General features: G+C 37.8%; 1 protein-coding gene across 2 annotated transcripts in view; it reads right to left on the bottom strand.

The window, feature by feature from the left end:
* Positions 1 to 21897, bottom strand: part of LIN52 (lin-52 DREAM MuvB core complex component) — a 129972-nt gene that overhangs the window by 21933 nt on the left and 86142 nt on the right. The window contains exon 6 of one of the 2 annotated variants that reach the window (XM_064292740.1): positions 4479 to 21624. The exons of the other annotated variant lie outside the window; for it this stretch is intronic. Coding sequence (XP_064148810.1) covers positions 21347 to 21624 — 278 coding nt within the window. The 3' untranslated portion in view covers positions 4479 to 21346. Of the gene's footprint in view, positions 1 to 4478; positions 21625 to 21897 lie in introns of those variants that run through there. 2 annotated transcript variants of the gene reach the window in all.

Here is a 21897-nt window from a genome sequence, read left to right as displayed (position 1 = left end):
AAGACCTAAACATAAAGACTAAAACGATAAAGATCATGGAAGAAAAAATAGGGACAACCTTAGGAGCCCTAATACAAGGCATAAACAGAATACAAAACATTACCAAAAATGACAAAGAGAAACCAGATAACTGGGAGCTCCTAAAAAGCAAACACCTATGCTCATCTAAAGACTTCACCAAAAGAGTAAAAAGACCACCTACAGACTGGGAAAGAATTTTCAGCTATGACATCTCCGACCAGCGCCTGATCTCTAAAATCTACATGATTCTGTCAAAACTCAACCACAAAAAGACAAACAACCCAATCAAGAAGTGGGCAAAGGATATGAACACACACTTCACTAAAGAAGATATTCAGGCAGCTAACAGATACATGAGAAAATGCTCTCGATCATTAGCCATTAGAGAAATGCAAATTAAAACCACGATGAGATTCCATCTCACTCCAACAAGGCTGGCATTAATCCAAAAAACACAAAATAATAAATGTCGGAGAGGCTGCGGAGAGATTGGAACTCTTATACACTGCTGGTGGGAATGTAAAATGGTACAACCACTTTGGAAATCTATCTGGCGTTATCTTAAACAGTTGAAATAGAACTACCATACAACCCGGAAATCCGACTCCTCGGAATATACCCTAGAGAAATAAGAGCCTTCACACAAACGGATATATGCACACCCATGTTTATTGCAGCTCTGTTTACAATAGCAAAAAGCTGGAAGCAACCAAGGTGTCCATCAACGGATGAATGGGTAAATAAATTGTGGTATATTCACACAATGGAATACTATGCATCGATAAAGAACAGTGACGAATCTGTGAAACATTTCATAACATGGAGGAACCTGGAAGGCATTATGCTGAGCGAAATTAGTCAGAGGCAAAAGGACAAATATTGTATAAGAGCACTATTATAAGATCTTGAGAAATAGTATAAACTGAGAAGAACACATACTTTTGTGGTTATGAGGGGGGGAGGGAGGGAGGGTGGGAGAGGGTTTTTTACTGATTAATTAGTAGATAAGAACTGCTTTAGGTGAAGGGAAGGACAATACTCAATACATGGAAGGTCAGCTCAATTGGACTGGACCAAAAGCAAAGAAGTTTCCGGGATAAAATGAATGCTTCAAAGGTCAGCAGAGCAAGGGCGGGGGTTTGGGGACCATGGTTTAAGGGGACTTCTAAGTCAACTCGCAAAACAATTCTATTATGAAAACATTCTGCATCCCACTTTGAAATGTGGCATCTGGGGTCGTAAATGCTAACAAGCGGCCATCTAAGATGCATCAATTGGTCTCAACCCACCTGGATCAAAGGAGAATGAAGAACACCAAGGTCACACGACAACTAAGAGCCCAAGAGACAGAAAGGGCCACATGAACCAGAGACCTACATCATCCTGAGACCAGAAGAACTAGATGGTGCCCGGCCACAATCGATGACTGCCCTGACAGGGAGCACAATAGAGAACCCCTGAGGGAGCAGGAGATCAGTGGGATGCAGACCCCAAATTCTCACAAAAAGACCATACTTAATGGTCTGACTGAGACTAGAGGAATCCCGGCGGTCATGGTCCCCAAACCTTCTGTTGGCACAGGACAGGAACCATCCCCGAAGACAACTCATCAGACATGAAAGGGACTGGACAGTGGGTAGGAGAGAGATGCTGATGAAGAGTGAGCTAATTATATCAGGCGGACACTTGAGACTGTGTTGGCATCTCCTGTCTGGAGGGGGAATGGGAGGATAGAGAGAGTTGGAAGCTGGCAAAATTGTCACGAAAGGAGAGACTGGAAGGGTTGACTCATTAGGGGGAGAGGAAGTGGGAGTACGGAGTAAGGTGTATATAAACTTGTATGTGACAGTCTGACTTGATTTGTAAACGTTCACTTGAAGCTCAATAAAAGTTAATAAAAAAAAAGTACAAAAAAAAAAAGCTCTTATCAGTTAGAGATATATACTAAATATTTACGGATAAAATGATATGACATCTAGGATTTGCTTTAAAAGGCTCCGGAGCAATGAACAGAGTAACAACAAAAAATGTGGTGTAAGTGGATGGAGATAAAACTGGAATGGTGGATGCTGACAATTACTGAAGCTGGAGGATGGGTACATGGGGTACATTATAGCATTCTCTGTATAAGCTTAAAATTTCCCATAATAAAAAGAACACGTCACCAAATGCTTCTCTTGAAATACAGCTTTTTCTTATTATCACTGCATACAGTTCATCATAATACAATTCATAGGTCAGAAGCAACATGAATGACTGACTACTCAGGGAATAGTATTAGACTAGTCCAGGGAACAGAGACGGGGATAGTGGATAGACAGGAAAAGCTTTAGAAAGGGGGTGACTTTCCATGTCATGAGTGTTTATTCCATTTTTAAATTCTTTGGATAAGGAACAAATTACACACAACCAAAAACCAAAAGCAGATTATATATATTTTTTAACTTAAAAGTAAATTAAAAAATCAGGTCAAGCCTATTAAGAAGCTTCTGCCTTCCATCTTTCTCCCTCTTATTTACCATATTGACAAATCTAAGTGCACAATTTCCAAATCTAAAAAACTGCCATGAGAGAAGCTCACTTCTCTCATATAGAAACAACATGCTGCTTCTGCAAAATTCTCAGTCCTTGGTTATTCATTTATTAAATCTTCTCAGAAGAAGCTTTTTGAGGTATGTAGCAAGACTGACTAACTCTAAGGTCTAAACTAGACTAACAGCTAACAAGTTACAAAAGGAATAGCTTACGAGCCACAGCCTCATCTACCCTGAGACCAGAAGAACTACTACTACTACCAACCATTCTGATCAGGGCCGCAAAAGATAGACCCTGATAGAGCGGGAGAAAAACCCAGAACAGAACTCAAATTCCTAGGAAGTCCAGACTTGCTGTACCCGTTGAGACTAGAGGACTCCCTAAAACTATGGCCCTAAGATACTCTTTAAACCTTGAACTGAAACTATCCTCTGAGGTCACCTTTTAGCAAATAACAGACTGGCACACAAAATAAAGGATATTGCCCATGAGTACGGTGCTGCATTAAAAAAAACAGCTATACGAGACCAAGAGGTCAACAATCACTCTAAAGCAAATATGAGAAGGTAAGGAAGCAGGAAAACTAGAGTACTGGAAATGGAACAACCTGAATGCAATTAAAGAGAATTAATTGACACACCGTGAGAGAAGTAACTAATGTCACTGAACAATCTATGTAGAAACTGTCAAATAGGAACCTAATCTGTGTAAACTTTCACTGAAAACACTATAAAATATTTTTTAAAAAAGGAATAGCTTAACTTAAACTTTCACTGTTGCTGCTAGTTGCCGTTAAGTCGATTTCAACTCATGGCGACCCCGTGTGTTACAGAACAGAACTGCTTTGTAGAGTTTTCTTGACTGTAATCTTAATGGAAGCACATTGCCAGGCATTTTCTTCCACGATACTGGTGGGTAGGTTTGAACCACCCACCTTTAGGTTAGCAGTTGAGCACAAACCATTTGCACCACTAGTTTGCCCTCACACTATGAACGACCTTGTAAATAAATGATGACTTCACTAATCCTACTTCACCTGGGTGAATGTGCGCTCTTCATCACGCTAATCATCTGTACCACCCAGGGAACCCCTGGGTTGTGTAGGGCATCTTTGACTGCTAACCTAAAGGTTGGTAGTTCAAACCCACCCAGAGGCTCCATGGAAGAAAGGCCTGGCAAACTGCTTCTGTAAAGATTATAGCCAAGAAAACCCTATGGAACAGTTCTACTTTTAACACATGAGGTTGCCATGAGTTGGAATCGACTTGAAGGCAACGGATTTTTTTTTTAAATACCCAATAAGCCTTCATTTTAAAAATCTTTTCTGTCTAAAATTATGTAGCAGTACAAAGACACAGCAATTAGTATCTTTGCTTGATTATGAATTTTGTAAAAACCACATCATAATCAGGTTAAAACTGATTGTATGATGTGTCTACTTAGGAAGTCACACCGTAGTGCTTAGTTTCCTTGTGATTAGAAGGAACAGCTAATTAACCTTCTGTGCTTTCAGAATATCCTGTTTTAATGTTTCTGAATAATCTTATTTACAACATTCACAATTTATTAATTTAAAATAATTAGAACACAAAAAATATCCTTGGCCAGAAAATTATATTATTCTGCATAAAATAACAGTATCACTGAAACTCCAGAGCTTAACCTGTATGTGGTTAACACACAATAAACTTGTGTTGAATGAAAGACTAGACTCTTACATTGACCTATATTATCCAGGCTCTTTGATTTTGACTCCAATTGCCTACAATTCTAGTTCATTACTAACAGAGGAAGCAGGGTTTTATTTTATTAAAATATGATCACAAAATATACTTCTTCTTTTTTTGGAATTTTTTTTATTTATAATTTTTGTTGTGCTTTAAGTGAAAGTTTACACAAAGTATATTTCTTATCATAAAGCAAAAAAAAAAAAAGACAGAGAGAGAAGACACTGTCCTTTAAGAAATATGAGCAACGAAGGGAGAAATTAAAACATTAGAATTTTTACCCAAACTGTAGTTCTATCTCTACTGTCCTACATCCTGCTCAGTGTTAAGGCTATAACACAATCCTTACCCTTGACAATTCTGGAAGAAAACAGTGTGGGAAACAAAGAATTATCAAACAGTCTCATAAAAGCTGTAGGAGGAGTAGTACGCAATGGGGATAATTAATTCTGCAGAAGGCATGGGATGGATGGACAGAAAAAGCTTTAGAAAGGGGGTGATGTTTTCACTGAGCCTTTAGTAATGTACTATCTGGGAATACCCAGTCAAACTAAGGACAGCTTCCTTTTAAAAGCTTTCCACTAGGCCACTGATAAAATGTACATGAACATTTTGAAATGGAAAATTAAAATAAGCCCAAGTACCTACTAAATTCCCAGGGTTTCTTGTGAATACGAAAGTGGTAAAGACATGGCCCTGCTTTTAAGAAATTAAATGACATGTAATTTGGTCTATTCAAAATTTAGCAGAAACTAAGACAACTATAATCGTTAAGCACTTGGTTGCTAACTCAAAGGCACCTTGGAAGAAAGGCCAGGCGATCTACTTTTGAAAAGTCACACCCATTGAAAATCCTATGGAGCCCAGTTCTATGCTGACATACATGGGGTTGCCATGAGTCAGAATCGACTTGACAGGAACAGATACTGGCAAACCAGCTACCGCCATTCTTCATCATGTTTTGTCAGGAAAAAGCTGTGACAGTCAACAACCAAATCACAATTAAGTCAAGTGACTTGCTTCTAAGTTTAGCTGCCTCTCAATGTTGAAGCTTTCAAAAAATTTACAGAAAATAGAAATGTCTACCACGCTTTTATTAAAACACTTTCTTTAAATGCTTGTATTTATTATTTACAAGAAATAAGTGATCTGAAAACTTCAGGCTGAAAGATGCTATTGTAATGAGTTAAAAATTCTTGTGCTCAACTGGATATCCATCTGCAAAAAAATGAAACAAAACCCATACCTCACTACATGCACAAAAACTTGCTCAAAATAGATCAAAGACCTAAATATAAAATCTAAAATGATAAAGATCATGGAAGAAAAAATAGGAACAACGTTAGGAGCCCTAATATATGGCATAAACAGTATACAAAACATTAAGAATGCAGAACAAAAACTAGATAACTGGGAGCTACTAAAAATCAAACACCTATGCTCATCCAAAGACTTCACCAAAAGAGTAAAAAGACTACCTACAGACTGGGAAAAAGTTTTTAGTTATGACATTTTCGATCAGCGCCTGATCTCTAAAATCTACATGATACTGCAAAAACTCAACTACAAAAAGACAAATAACCCAATTAAAAAATGGGCAAAAGATATGAAAAGACACTTCACTAAAGACGTTCAGGTAGCTAACAGATATGTGGGGAAATGCTCACGATTATTAGCCATTAGAGAAATGCAAATCAAAACTACAATGAGGTGTCATCTCACTCCAACAAGGCTGGCATTAATCCAAAAAACACAAAATAATAAATGTTGGAGAAGTTGTGGAGAGACAGGAACACTTATACACTGCTGGTGGGAATGTAAAATGGTACAACCACTTTGGAACTTCCTTAAAAAGTTAGAAATAGAACTACCATACAACCCAGCAATACCATTCCTTGGAATATATCCTAGAGAAATAAGAGCCTTTACACGAACAGATATATGCATACCCATGTTCAACGCAGCACTGTTTAAAATAGCAAAAAGATGGAAGCAACTAAGGTGCCCATCAACGGATGAATGGTTAAATAAATTATGGTATATTCACACAATGGAATACTATGCACCGATAAAGAACAGTGATGAATCTGTGAAACATTTCATAACATGGAGGAATCTGGAAGGCATTATGCTGAGTGAAATTAGTCAGTTGCAAAAGGACAAATATTATATAAGACCACTATAATAAGAATTTGAGAAAGTTTAAGCAGAGAAGAAAATATTCTTTGATGGTTACAAGAGGGAGGAGGGAGGGAGGGAGGGTAGGGGACGGGTACTCACTAATTAGGTGGTAGATACGAATTACTTTAGATGACAGGAAAGACAACACACAATACAGGTGAGGTCAGCACAACTGGACAAAACCAAAAGCAGTTTCCTGAATAAACTGAATGCTTCGAAGGCCAGCGTAGCCGGGGCGGGGGTTTGGGGACCATGGTTTTAAGGGACATCTAAGTCAATTGGCATAATAAAAAACTATTAAGAAAACATTCTGCATCCCACCTTGGAGAGTGGCATGTGGGGTCTTAAACTCTAGCAAGCGGCCATCTAAGATGCATCAATTGGTCTCAACCCACCTGGAACGAAGAATGAAGAACACCAAGGACACAAGGTAATTGCGAGCCCAAGAGACAGAAAGGGCCACATAAACCAGAGACTACATCAGCCTGAGACCAGAAGAATTAGATGGTCCCTGGCTATAACTGATGACTGCCCTGACAGGGAACACAATAGAGAACCCCTGAGGGAGCAGGAGAGCAGTGGGATGCACACCCCAAGTTCTCATAAAAAGAACAGACTTAATGGTCTGACTGAGAATAGAAGGACCCCAGTGGTCATGGCCTCCAGGCCTTCTGTTGGCCAAGGAAGGAACCATTCCCAAAGCCAACTGTTCAGACATGGATTGGACTGGACAATGGGTTGGAGAGGGATGCTGGTGAGGAGTGAGCTTCTTGGATCAGGTGGGCACTTGAGACTATGTTGGCATCTCTGCCCTGGAGGGGAGATGAGAGGGTAGAGGGGGCTAGAAGCTGGCGAAATGGACACGGAAAGAGAGAGTGGAGGGAAGGCGTGGGCTGTCTCATTAGGCAGAGAGCAATTGGGAGTATGTAGCAAAGTGTATACAATTTTTTGTGTGAGAGACTGACTTGATTTGTAAACTTTCACTTAAAGCACAATAAAAATTAAAAATCTTGTGCTTATAAAATCACCCTGACTTGTAAGGTACCATTGAGTGGGTTCCAACTCATAGCAACCCCAGGTATAACAGAACAAAACATTGCCTGATCCTGTCCATCCTTAGAATAGTAGGTATGTTTAAGCCCATTGTTGCAGCCACTGTGTCAACCTATCTCACTGAAGGTCTATCTCTTTTTCACTGACCCTCTACCAAGTATGATGTCCATCTCTAGGGACTGGTCCCTGCTGCTAGTATGTCCAAAGTAAGTGAGACAAAGTCTTGCCATCCTCACTTCTAAGATGTGTTCTGGCTGTATTTCTAAATCAGCCTCCTCATCCCTGCATTTTCTTGCTGATTCCAATAAATTCACATTCCTGTAACCAAACATACCTGACTAAATGTTACATTTCAGGGGGAGAGAGAGACTAGTTTTCATAATTTGCTAAATAAAGACATTTACTGAGTTCACCTGTGAGTAAAAAGGCAATGAACGAAGTAAACTCTGCCACAAATTGTGTTCTAGCCTTTAATGAGCAGTCTGGCTACCATGTTCAGAAACCTACTGCAGCTGTAGGTAAAGATATAAATTCGTAGAAGTAATGGAATATAGTAATCTTGCTCTGATTTAATGAAGGAGTCCTATCCCTAAGAAACAACCCTCAAAACCCAGAGTTGAGTTGATGGCCAGAAGACATTTAAATAACCCACTTAAAGATTCCTACCATTAATCACATTCTTTGAACCACTTTCTTAAAGATTGTCCAAGTTCAGCTTGAAAAATCAAAGAATGTGATTAACTGTGTATATTCACTTCATCTGTACAATCAATGGTGCATCTTTGAGGTTAATGTCAATAGAGAAATTAATTTCTATATGCCAGAAATGGTTCAGCGTCTTAAGTGTATAGATTCTTTGTTGCAAAGTTTTACTCTAAGCAAAAACAAGAATATATGCCTGAGATTTAAAACAACCACAACAACAAAACAGGATATGACTGATAGTTGTAGTTCAGCATTTCATGCTCCAAGAAACCCAATTAACTGTAAATGGATTTAGAATAAGCCATTCTTCTCCATTCTAGCTCAAGTTATGAAATATCAAACTCGAGTCCCTTGAAGTGGCATCCAACATGAAGAGTGATGTTTTCTAAAAGGTCATTTTTTGCTTGCCCAGTCAGTCTCTAATGACTCAAAAAGACAAAGGAGAGACTAATAAGCAGTTGAGTGACTTCCTACCAGCTTAGCAGAGATACATTACGATCACTGGATGATGTGTGATGTACTCATACTAAGTTAAAACTACACCTGGGTGTTCTCATGTGAGTCTTATGGCATATATATGAACATACCCTTACATCAAAACAAAGTTAAAATGGGTGATGACAGAAAAACTTGTACCTGAATGTCCATAGCAGCATTATTCATACCAGCCCCAAAGTGGAAACAACACAGTTGTTCATGAGCTGATGAATGGGTAAACAAACTGTGGTGCATCCATAATGGAATATTAGTCAGCAATAAAAAAAGAATGAAATTCTGATATCTGCCACCATAAGGATGAACCTTTAAAACATTATGCTAAGTAAAAGACGCCAATCAGAAAGACCATATATTGTATGATTCCATTTATATGAAATAACCAGAATAAGCAAATCTATAGAGACAGAAAGTAGGTTAATGGTGGCCAAGTAGTTAAGAGCTCGGCTGCTAACCAAAAGGTTGGCAGTTCAAATCCACCAACCGCTCCTTGGAAACCCCACGGGGCAGTTCTACTCTGTTCTATAGCATCACTATGAGTTGGAATAGAGTCAAAGGCAACGGGTATTTTGGTTTTAGGACTGGGGGGAAGGAAACATTAGGGGATCAGGAGGAATGGGGGAGTGACTGCTAAGAGGTAGTACAGGGTTTCAAATTAGATTGTGGTGATGGTTGCACAATTCTATGAATATACTAAAAACCCACTGATTTATAAATTTTATTGTATATGGATATCTTAATAAAGCTGTTTTTAAAAATGGTAATGTGTACAGCTGAGCAAAAATTAACTACACAGGTATAAAAAGCACTTTGGGTTCAAGTCAAAACCTCAATAAACAGAATGCCAAGGCAACAGAACCTGAGTTTCTCCACTGAAGACACAGGTATCCAGTTCTTACCTCTATCCCGAGGTACAAAGGAGTTAGCCTTTTCCTCCTGACGCTGTTCTTGCTGAAGAACTGACTGAAAACCTAACTAATCAATGCTCTTGGCAAAAACAAAAAAACTTGGGAGTTGGAACATTACTGTCATATACCTCAAGAGAAAATACATGTTGTAAACTCAATTCTGTTTAAATTCAAATAAATCAGAATTTGTATTTATGATGTACTATTTTAAAAACAAACGTACTATACTTTGAATTAAAATAAGTACAGTACTTGGATTACTTGAACACTGTGAATAATTATTTGAAACCTGTTCCCTTTGTTTACTGACTAGATATTCACCCCAGTAAGTCAGGGTGCACATTAGATTTACAATAAGCAGATTAGATTTATATGCAGCATAAATGCAAAAACATTTAATAAAGCTACGTATTTAAACATATCAAAATCCATGAAATGAAAGATTAATGTTGCTATGAAAACTAAGTAACCCTCAGTACATGTAATTGGTTAAATGTAAAAAATGAATCGGCGACCCTAACTAAGATACACAAGCAATGGAGATGAGTTCATTTACAGAAAAAGCATTTCACTGTAAGACCTTCTATGTACTCCCCATTGTGCTGTACTCTGAAGATACCAAGAGGAATAACATTGACAGCTAAGTTTCTTTTTTCAAAATGGTTCATCCAATATGCATTTATTGAACACAATTATAATAAAGATTAGTAGTTCTCAACTTCCTTGCATTCAGTTTGAAGAGATTAAAAGATTGAGAAAACCACTAAACAAGTCAACATCAACACAGTTATTCCTATGGTATAACGATGTCTCACAGTGTCCGTAGCTAGTTGATTGCTCTTCAGTCCTGTGTGACTACTTGAATAGAATCATTTTCTGATCTAACCACATTCTTTAGGCAACGTTCTCATTTGTTCCAGTAAATGCCACCTTTACTTGGTGATGGTTTAACATTATGCCTCTGACTTCTTACTCAAAACAAGTTGTACCCTGTTCTATACATCAGATAACGTAACTTCTTCAGTTCAAAGTTCCACGTGACTGAAAGCACCATGTTAATGTGCTTATTACACATTGATCAGAATGGTGGACAGGTTTCAGCTGAGCTTCCAGACTAAGACTAGGAAGAAGGACCTGGCAGTCTACTTCTGAAACCATTTCACCCAGTGAAATGTTTGTGCTACTCAGTGGTTAAAAACCACAATCACTAACACTTCGAAGTAGTGACTACATGATGGATACTGTTCAAACTATATTAGCATCATTTAAAATCCTCAAAACACCCTATGAATAGGTACCACTTATTATTCTTATTTTATAAATGAAGGAATGAAGCATGGAGAAGTTATATAACTTGCTCAAGATTATACAGCTAATAGGCAGGACTATTACTCACATGGCCTCACCTCCAAGTCTGTACTCTTAACCACTCAACTATAGCTATCTCCCCATGGTCCCTGACCTCAAGGAGCTCACAGACTAGAGATAATACAATATGATATTGGCTGAACAGAGGAATGCACAGCAGCAAAGAAGAGGGCTAAGGACATGGACAGAGCTTCCGAGGGAGGAGAAACAGCATTTAGTATTTCGAATGTCCCAGGGGTAAATTTCCTAAGAAATGTGAGCTAAGTTTACTTTAAGAATTAAAAGAGAAACATACAATTGTTCTAAATTAATGTTCTAATTTCCAGGTCTATGTAAATTTAGAGTTGGCTCACAACAACAGGTTTTAGATGACTTTTTTTTTTTTTTTTAATATAATGGCTTTTGTTTCCCTTCTGGTCCATGACATTTATTTAGGTTTTCTTAAATGTCTGTCCCCCATGCATCTGCCAGTTTGTTGTACTGTGGGGGCTTGCGTGTTGCTGTGATATTGGAAGCTATGCCACTGGTATTCAAATACCTGCAGGGTTGCCTGTGGTAGGCAGGTTTCAGCTGAGCTTCCAGACTAAGACAGACTAGGAAGAAGGACTTGGCGGTCTATTTCTGAAAAGAATTAGCCTGTGAAAACCTTATAAATAGCAGTGGAACACTGTCTGATACAGAGCTGGAAGATGAGCCCCTTAGGTTGGAAGGCACTCAAAAAATGACTGGGGAAGTGCTGCCTCCTCAAGGTACAGTCGACCTTAATGATGTGGATGGAGTCAAGATTTCAGGACCTTCATTTGCTGATGTGGCACAACTCAAAATGAGAAGAAACAGCTGCAAACATCCACTAATAATCAGAATCTAGAATGTACAAAGTATGAATCTAGGAAAATTGGAAATTGTCAAAAGTGAAATGCAATGCATAAACATTGATATCCTGCGTATTAGTAAGCTGCAATGGACTGTTACTGGCCATTTTGAATCAGATAATCATATTGTCTACTATGACAGGAATGACAACTTGAAGAGGAATGGAGTTGCGTTCATCCTTCAAAAAGCCATTTCAAGATCTATCCTGAAGTACAACGTTGTCAGTGATACGACAATAACCATGTGCCTACAAGGAAGACCAGTTAATGACTATTATTCATATTTATGCACCAACCACTAAGGCCAAAAATGAAGAAATTGAAGATTTTTATCAACTTCTGCACTCTGAAATTGATCAAACATGCAATCAAGATGTATTCATAATTCACTGGTGAATTGGAATGTGAAAGTTGGAAACAAAGAAGGATCAGCAGTTAGGAAACATGACCTTGGTAATCGAAACGACGATGGAGATCACATGATAGAATTTTGCCAGACTAACGACTTCTCCATTGCAAATATCTTTTATCAACAACACAAATGGTGACTATACACGTGGACCTTGCCAGATGGAATACACAGGAATCAAATCGACTACATCTGTGGAAAGAGATGATGGAAAAACTCAGTATCATCAGTCAGAACAAGTCTAGGGGCTGACTGAGGAACAAATCATCAATTGGTCATACACAGGTTCAAGCTGAAGCTGAAGAAAATTAGAAAAAGTCCATGACAGCCAAAGTATGACCTTGAGTATATCCCACCTGAATTTAGAGACCATCTCAAGAACAGATTTGCCACGTTGTACACTAATGATCAAAGACCAGAAGAGTTGTGGAGTGACATCAAGGACATCATACATGAAGAAAGCAAGAGGTCATTAAAAAGACAGGAAAGAAAGGAAAGACCAAAATGGATGTCAGAGGAGACTCTGAAAGCTGCTCTTGAAAGTTGAGCAGCTAAAGCAAACCGAAGAAATGCTGAAGTAAAACAGCTGGACAGAAGATTTCAAAAAGCGGCTTGAGAAGACAAAGTGTTACAATGACATGTGCAAAGACCTGCAGTTAGAAAACCTAAAGGGAAGAACATGCTGAGGATTTCTCAAGCTGAAAGAACTGAAGAAAAAATTCAAGCCTTGAGTTGGCAATAGTGAATGATTCTATGGGGAAAATACTAAATGATGCAGGAAGCATAAAAAGAAGATGGAAGGAATATACAGAGTCACTATACCAAAAAGAATTGGTCGATGTTCAACCATTTCAGGAGGTAGCATATGATCAGGAACAGATGGTACTGAAGGAAGAGGTCAAAGCTGCACTGAAGGCATTAGTGAAAAGCAAGGCTCCAGGAATTGATGGAATACCAATTGAAATGTTTGAACAAATGGATGCAGCGCTGGAAGTGCTCACTTGTCTATGCCAGGAAATCTGGAAGACAGCTACTTGGCCAACTGACTGCAAGAGAGCCATATTTATGCCTATCCCCAAGAAAGGTGATCCACCAAATGCGGAAATTATTGAACAATATCATTAATATCACACACAAGTAAATTCTGCTGAAGATCATTCAGAAGTGGATGCGGCAGTACATCGACAGAAAACTGCCAGAAATTCAAGCCAGATGCAGAAGAGGACGTGGAACCAGGAATATCACCGCTGATGTCAGATGATCCTGGTTTAAAGCAGAGAATACCAGAAAGATGTTTACCTGTGTTTTATTGACTATGCAAAGGCATTTGACTGTGTAGATCATAACAAGTTATGGATAACATTGCAAAGAATGGGAATTCCAGAACACTTAATTGTGCTCATGAGGAGCCTGTACATAGATCAAGAGGCCTTGTTCAAACAGAACAAGGGGATATTGGGTGGTTAGAGGTCAGAAAATGTGTATGTCAGGGTTGTATCCTTTCACCATACTTACTCAATCTGTACGCTGAGCAAATAATCCAAGAAGCTGGACATTAACAACCTGCATTATGCAGATGACACAAACTTGCTTGCTAAAAGTGAAGAGGACTGGAAGCACTTACTGATGAAGATCAAAGACCACAGCTTTCAGGATGGATTATACCTCAACATAAAGAAAACAAAAACCCTCACAACTAGACCAATAAGCAACATCATGATAAACAGAGAAAAGGTCGAAGTTGTCAAGGATTTCATGTTACTTGGATTCACAATCAACACTCTCAGAAGCAGCAGTCAAGAAATCAACAGATGTACAGATTGGGCAAATCTGCTGTAAAAGACCTCTTTAAAGAGTTGAAAAGCAAAGATGTCACCTTGAAGACTAAAATGCGCCTGACCCAAGCCATGATGTTTTCAAATCACTTCATATGCATATGAAAAATGAATGATGAATATGGAAGACAAAGAAGAACCGATGCCTTTGAAATGTGGTACTGGTGAAGAATACTAAATATACCATGAACTGCCAAAAGAACAAACAAATCTGTCTTGGAAGAAGTACAACCAGAATGTTTCTTAGAAGCCAGGATGACAAGACTACATCTCACATACTTTGGACATGTTATCAGGAGGGATCAGTCCCTGGAGAAGGACATCATGCTTGGTAGAGTAGAGGGTCAGCAAAAAAGAGGAAGACCCTCAACAAGATAGATCCACACAGTGGCTAGAACAATGGGCTCAAATAACAATGATTGTGAGAATGGTGCAGGACCTGGCAGTGTTTCGTTCGGTTGTACTTAGGGTTGCTATGGGTCAGAACCGACTCAATGGCACCTAGTAACAATAAGAAATGTCTCTCAATAAAGTTTTATAATTTTCTCCATAAAAATTGTATAAAATTTTTGGTTAGATTTATTAAGTATTTTATATTCTTGTTACTATAACAAGAACCTTAAAAAAAATTTTTTTTTCTAATTGTTTCTGGTGTATCAAATACAGTTTTTTGTTGTTGTTGTTAAGGTCTTTTTCATCCCTGAATACACTAGTAATATGCTATAAAAAGTGCTACTTCAACACTGACACATTCTACCCAGAACTACTTTTTCTCCGGTCAGAGATTATCTCATGGACCAAATTTATAGTAAGCGCAGTTTAGTAGTCTTGCTACTAAGGTATAAACCTTCTGGTGTCTACTGAAGGCCCTGGGTATTTAACAAGGACTCTCCCCTCTGGCTACTCAGAACCTGAATTTCTACCAGCCCCAGGTGAGTTCTTATATTATCACACATCAAACTCAATTAAAGTAACTTTCTATAACTTTTCAACATCTTCTGTTTTTGATTAGAGAGAAAACGGAATATTTAAACTCCAAAGTAACTTCTAAAAATTAAATAGGATATTGTAGAGTTAACTTCACCAATAATTATTTTTTATTTTGTTTTGCTTTTAGGGGGTAATTTGGCAAAATGCAGTAGTATAAATCCTGGCAGGTAATGAAATAAATTAATATTTCATATTCATCTCAGGTATACACCAAAAACGGAAATGACTATTAGTAATTAGGTTTGAGAATCTGTAAAAGATATAAAAGTCCTAAGAATTTGGAAAAAAAAACTCTTTGTAGACTTTACATGAAAATCACTTTTCTGAGCATGTTAATTGGGAATATTACTTAGCTTTTCACAAGAGGGCAGCAAGAAGCTTTCTAGTGTAATGAAAGTCCTATTTGAGAGGTATGATGAAATTTCAAGCTATTATTGTAATTATTGGGGCAACCTCTAAAAATCTTATGAATATGCTGCTAAGAGGGGTTTCAAGAGGTTTTATAACCTGTTCATCTACCTTTACAAGAACTTATTAAGGCATAATAAAGGCATAATTAAGGCAAAATAAAATTTTGATCCCTCCTTCACGGGCTATACTTAGACTGTATAGAAGATATTCTAAGAATGTTTACAGTAGGCCAAAACATTTAAATAATCGTTAAGATAAAGTATAATTTACCATAACGGAGGTTAAAAAAAAAAGTGCTATAGGAGTTATGGAAAGGGTACTACCATGAACCAGAAAACTTGAGGAAGTCTTCACAGATAGCATTTAAGCTTGAGCTGGGTCTTGACTAATCTTCGGAATAATGTTCAATCCCTTTTCATGGTTTACAAGGCCCTTCTAGATCTGCTCCTTGCCTACCTCTTATTTCTTCATTCATCAGGTATCTCCGATAAGCTAGGCAATGTGACTGGCAGAAAGAGGATCCACTGACAGAATGAGCCAGTCAAGGTCCTGACACTCATGGAGCTTGCATCTAGTGGATGACTTCATCTCCTGCTATTCTCACACAGGTACCAGCTACTGAGGAACAACTAACATTTCCCCAAATGTACCATGTGACTTCATACTTCTGTGCCTGTATATGTCATTTTAATTCTTTATACTGGCTCATCATTCCTCCCTTCTTTTTTATCCTTACACTGCTTCATGTTCATCTGGCAAATTTTTATGTACTCTTCAATATCCAGCTTCAAGAGTTTTCTCTTTGAAGCTTTTCCTGATACCCTTACTCAGGCAGAGTTGATTATGCTCCCCGTCCCTTCACGCCTGCCACGAACCTCTTACAAACTTCTTTTACACTGAACTACAATCATCTGTCACTGGATGATGAGTTACTCAAAGACATCTTGTTTATCTTTGGAACCTTAGAACTTATATGTCTGGGGCATAATATAAACTCAATTAATCACTGTGAAACAAATGAATTACATGATTGGTTACATGAATGAATTTTAAAGGGGGCACTGTGATAGACTTCTTCAAATACATTGAACTATTTATGTGTGAAAGAAAATTGTTTTCTGTGTTGCTACTGACTTCAAAAGAAACAACTGTGGCTTTAAATTAAAGAGAAGTAGCAAAGAAGGTAGAATTCTATTGGGATAATTCTAATTGTCTAGCACTGAAAATAAACTCCCTACCACTGGAAATGTTCAAGTGGATATCGGAAGAGGGACAGGCTTATGATGCTGGAGAAACAGGAAATAAGGTTGAGGGTTCCTTAGATGTCACCAAAAACTAGAAATCAGAATACAAAGAAAAGGGGAATAATCCTTTGAGAAGAAGGACACTTTACTTCTTGGAATTGGGAAAATCGGTAAGAAAATGAGGACAAAGGACTTAGATATTAAGAGAAATGCAGAGAAAAAGGTTCATTAAAGATGGTATTGATATTCCTAGTAAAATAGGGATTTTTCTCTTGAAAGAGAAGAAAAATTGGATTGGGGATGTGAGAAAAGAAATCACTATAGAAAGAAAAAAAAAAGTCACTAAAAACTCGCTGAGGTAAAGGCTCACGGTCAACGGGACATCCCAGAATGAAAATCTATTTTACTTTCAAAGGCCTTTAAAATAGAGAATTTCATACTTCCATCCAAATTTAACACCCCCCTCTAGAAATTCTTACTATTATCTAATCCAAGTCATTCAGACTTCAGATTTTTTTTTTAATCCAAATTTAACATACCCCTCTAGAAATTCTTACTATTATCTAATCCAAGTCATTCAGGCTTCAGATTTTTTTTTTTAATCCAAATTTAACATCCCCTTCTAGAAATTCTTACTATTATCTAATCCAAGTCATTCAGGCTTCAGATTAAGCATAGTTCCTTCTACTCTAAAAGATTTTTTAAAACACTAGTTAATTCTCTATCAGAATATTTACTAAAAGCATTGTTATGGCGACTAGTAAAAAAATAACTGTTACAAAGGAGAGGAGTAAAAGGTTAGGAATAAACACAAATAGTATGAAAATGGAACAATTTAACACATACATTAGCTGTTCGTTTTGTAAATATATCTTCTGTTGAAAGTGAAAAGAATAGAATCCTTAACTGAAGCTCCTACCTAATCCCAAGTAACCATCTAGTAACATTTCAAAGCCAATTGTACAGGTCTGCCTGAGCATTCTCAGTGATGAGGAATTTGGTACTTTTTGAGAAACTTTAATTTCTGGACATTTAAAAACTTCTTCACTGACACTGTCAAAAAAAACAAAAACAAAAAACACCTCTCTAACTTTTTCCCATTGTTCTTAGCTCTGCTCTCTGGAACAGGACTTAGATCAATGCCTACAGTTCAATGCAGACAAAATGGGCTGTAACAAGTGTAATCAAAAGTAAGGAAAATAGGTGAAGTATTAGGAACAACTAAGTCAATAAACAGCTGTTCCCTGAATGCTTTAAGAGCAATGAAAGTAACCCCTTATCATCTGCCTTGGCATTAACATTCTGTTCAAAGTCAATGGGTTTATAAAAATTGTACAATTCTTTTGGGCTTGCAGATATTCAATATTTCTTCAGATAAAACACACAATAAGGAGAAATAGCATGTGATTCTATAGCCAAACAGGCGATCCATTAAGAAGACAAGTGACAGCTCAACCCTCTCCTCAGGAACATTTGTCACCTACGCCTTTATCCTTCAGGGACTTGAGTTGAATGACATTTGCTTTAGGTTGGTAATTAGTTTTTCTTTTCTTTTTTTTATTTTTAAAGCATAGGAGGCCAATGTTGGCCTCTTCCCCAGGAGAGACACTAGACTGAGTGGTTTTGGGAATATACGCCTTGATCAGATTTGCACTATGACTCCTGAATGCATTGTACCATTCCAGCAACACCTGCTATCCACACAAGCCACCCGGGACCGGCAGAAAGAGGAGCCATCAATTCCACTGTCCCCAGAGAGATCACCCAGACCGAGTGCTAAATGTACAATTCAATGCCATGTTAAAAAGTGAAATTCTACCCATTAAAACCTACCCAGTACTACCCACCAACCCACTGCCATCAAGTTGACTAGAGGTCAATATTTAGCGGACCCTAATAATGAAAATTAGCACAGAATTTTTTTTCCTAACTGAATTGCAACCCAACTAAATACTCAATAAAGTATCATTTATAATTCAAAGAAGGAAAGACAGGAAGGAGTAAAATTCCTTTATCAAACTGTGTCACCAACACATTGCTAATGGCATGAGTCTTGGGTTCTCTTTCCCATCATGGGATGCAAATACAGTTGCTTTCAACACAGAAAAATTGATTTATTTATTTTGGATTGAAGTAAGTTTGAGCACATAGAAGTTTATAACACAAAAACTGAAAATATGTAAGCAACCACATTTCAGTTCAAAGTGATTATCTTCCCTCCACATAAACAAATCCGCCTGTTCATACATGCTGTTTTGGTTTCTATTCATTTTCCTATTAAATGTTATTTAGCCATCTCTCTATATGCTATAATATACAGTTTCTGTCTTTCTTTTTACCCATTTCTCCTCTTTTTAACATTTTTTTTTAAACTAAAGGTATATATGTACATATTTCAACAGGGGCCTAAATCAATATAAAATGGTTATTTTATATTACCTCTATGTCTCTAAATAACTAAATATGCCTATATTGCTACTTCTTGGTTTTTCAATTTGAGGCATTATTTATTGACTTCCCCCATACAGAAAATGATGATTTAGCTCTTTTTTCTACCCCTACCATATGTGCCCACAATACATGTGCAAGCATCCCATCTCCTAGCCTCTCAGAGTTAAATACGGTAACTTTACTTAGATCATTGGTCAGTTTGTACATTATCATGATTACAGTCATATGTCGCTTAACATCCATAATACATTCAGTGAAATAGGACATTATATGATTTGTATGCTGTGTGAATACCATATTATATACTTAAAAAAAAAAATTACATACTTACCAAAGCTATATGGGAGACTGTAGGTTACCCGTGTTGACTAAACAGCCAAGAGTCCGTACACACATAGTACTGTATTTCTGCTAATGTATCTGGCAAGGTAATGTATAGGTGAAGTAGGTTTGTATATAAGAGATATGAGATGCACGTGTTACACACAGGAAGCTGTTGTGTTCGTTAAATCTAGTTAGGTCCACTTAGGTCCACTACATTGTATTCTCTGATAGGGATTTCTGAACTCTATTATAACCTTCTGGGACCACAGACATATATGCAGTCAGATGTTGTCCCAATGGATGTTATGCAGCGCATGACGGTACACATACAAATGCTAGTCACAGCTAAGCCATGTACTATGATTACTTTTCCTTTCTTGCATTTTTTTCTTTTGTTTTCTATGGATTTTTTTAGTTTGCTTCATTTTCTATGTACTCATTTCTAATTCAACCACAGATTCTATGCTTACCTGCTGCCTAAATCTCAACATATTGACATGCAAATTTACCAATTTAATCTTCTTGAAGAAGTCTGAAATCTGGTCTGGTTGTCCTCTGCCTGCCACACAGCAATCATCCTGGGATCCCCCTCATTATCATCCTGGGAAACCCTTGTTTTCTGTATCTCATTTCACCTTTTTTCTTGGTTTATTCCCTCCTTTGGATGGAGCATGGCTTCCAATAGTTCCTAAGAGTTCATGAAAGGACAATTTTTTTCAGATCTTCCATGTCTAAAATGTATTCATCTTCTCACTTGATTTGGCATTCTAGGTTAGAAATAATTTTCCCTCAGAATTTTGAAGGCATTGCTCCAATATCGTCGATATTGAAGACATTTTGATTCCCAATTCTTTGTAAAAGGCCTATTTTTTGTCTGTTTTTTCTGGAAGTTCGAAGAATCTTCTCTTTTTCCCCAGAGTTCAGAGATTTCACAATGATGTGCCTTTCAGTATAGGTGTATTTTCATCTATTTTGCTGGCACTTGGCAGGATCTCTCAGACTGGAAATTTATGTCCTTCAAAAAGAAAGTGTTCTACATCCTACTTTAATGAGTGGTGTCTCGGGTCTTAAAAGCTTGCGGACAGCTATCTAAGATACATCTATTGGTCCTACAGATGTCCAGAGCAAAGACACAGGAAAATATTAGTTCAAAGGACTAATGGACCATAATTACCACAGCTTCCACCAGCCTGAGCCCCGAAGAGTTAGATGATGCCCTGCTGCTACCACCACCAGTCACTCTGACAGGGATCACAATAGAGGGTCCCGGACAAAGCAGGAGAAAAGTGTAGAAAAAAATTCAAATTCATAAAAAAAGATCAGACTTACTGGTCTGACAGAGACTGAAGGGACCCCTAAGACTATGGCCGCTGGACACCCTGCTAACTCAGAACTGAAGCCACTCCCAAGGTCCACCTTTAAGTCAAAGATTAGACAGGACTATAAAACAAATGATAACACATGTGAGTAATGTGTTTCCTAGTTCAGTCAAGAATACTAGGCCAAATGAGCAACACTTGCCCAAAAACAAAGGGAAAAGGCAGGAAGGGACAGGAAAACTGGACGAATGTACATGGAGAACTCGGAGTGGAAAGTGGGAGAGTGCAGACACATTGCAGGGATGGCAACCAATGTCACAAAACAATTTGTGTGTAAATTATTGAACGAGAAACTAATTTGTGCTGTAAACTTTCACCTAAAGCAGAATAAAATCAAAAAAGAAAACAAAAATCCTTAAAAAAAGAAATTCTTTTCCTGTTTTATCAAGGTTTGGGGAAGTTGTTGTTGTTGTTACGTGCCATCGAGTTGGTTCCAACTCATAGCGACCTATGCACAGCAGAATGAAACACTGCCCAGTCCCACACCATCCTCACAATTGTTGCTATGCTTGAGCCCATTGTTGCAGCCACTGCGTCAATCCATCTCGTTGAGTGTCTTCTTTTTTTTTGCTGACCCTCTACTTTGTCAAGCATGATGTCCTTCTCCAGGGATTGATCCCTCCTGACAACATGTCCAAAGTATGTGAGATATAGTCTTGCCATCCTTGCTTCCAAGGAGCATTCTGGTTGTACTTCTTCCAAGACAAACTTGTTGGCTAGGGAAGTAGGGAAAGCAAACCTGTCCATTAAAACCATCATTAACCTGAAAGAACCTTCTCCCCAAGTTTATTTTTCACTTCAGATACTTCCAGCTTTCTCCATGATTACAACTGTTTTGTCCCAAATCCAACCTCCACCTTGGTTTTGTCTTTACAATTCTAATGTTAGTTACACTCTTTCTAGAGAGTAGACTGTCAGACTGTTGATAGCTTCTGGAAAAGTAGTGATGGAAAAAAAATGGGTAAGTATTTATCTTTTCTGATTGCCTT

Source organism: Loxodonta africana, chromosome 10, assembly GCF_030014295.1.
Source record: "Loxodonta africana isolate mLoxAfr1 chromosome 10, mLoxAfr1.hap2, whole genome shotgun sequence".
Lineage (NCBI taxonomy): Eukaryota > Metazoa > Chordata > Mammalia > Proboscidea > Elephantidae > Loxodonta > Loxodonta africana.
The sequence above is the reverse complement of the archived record's forward strand: the minus strand, read 5'-3'. Positions and strand labels throughout refer to the sequence as shown.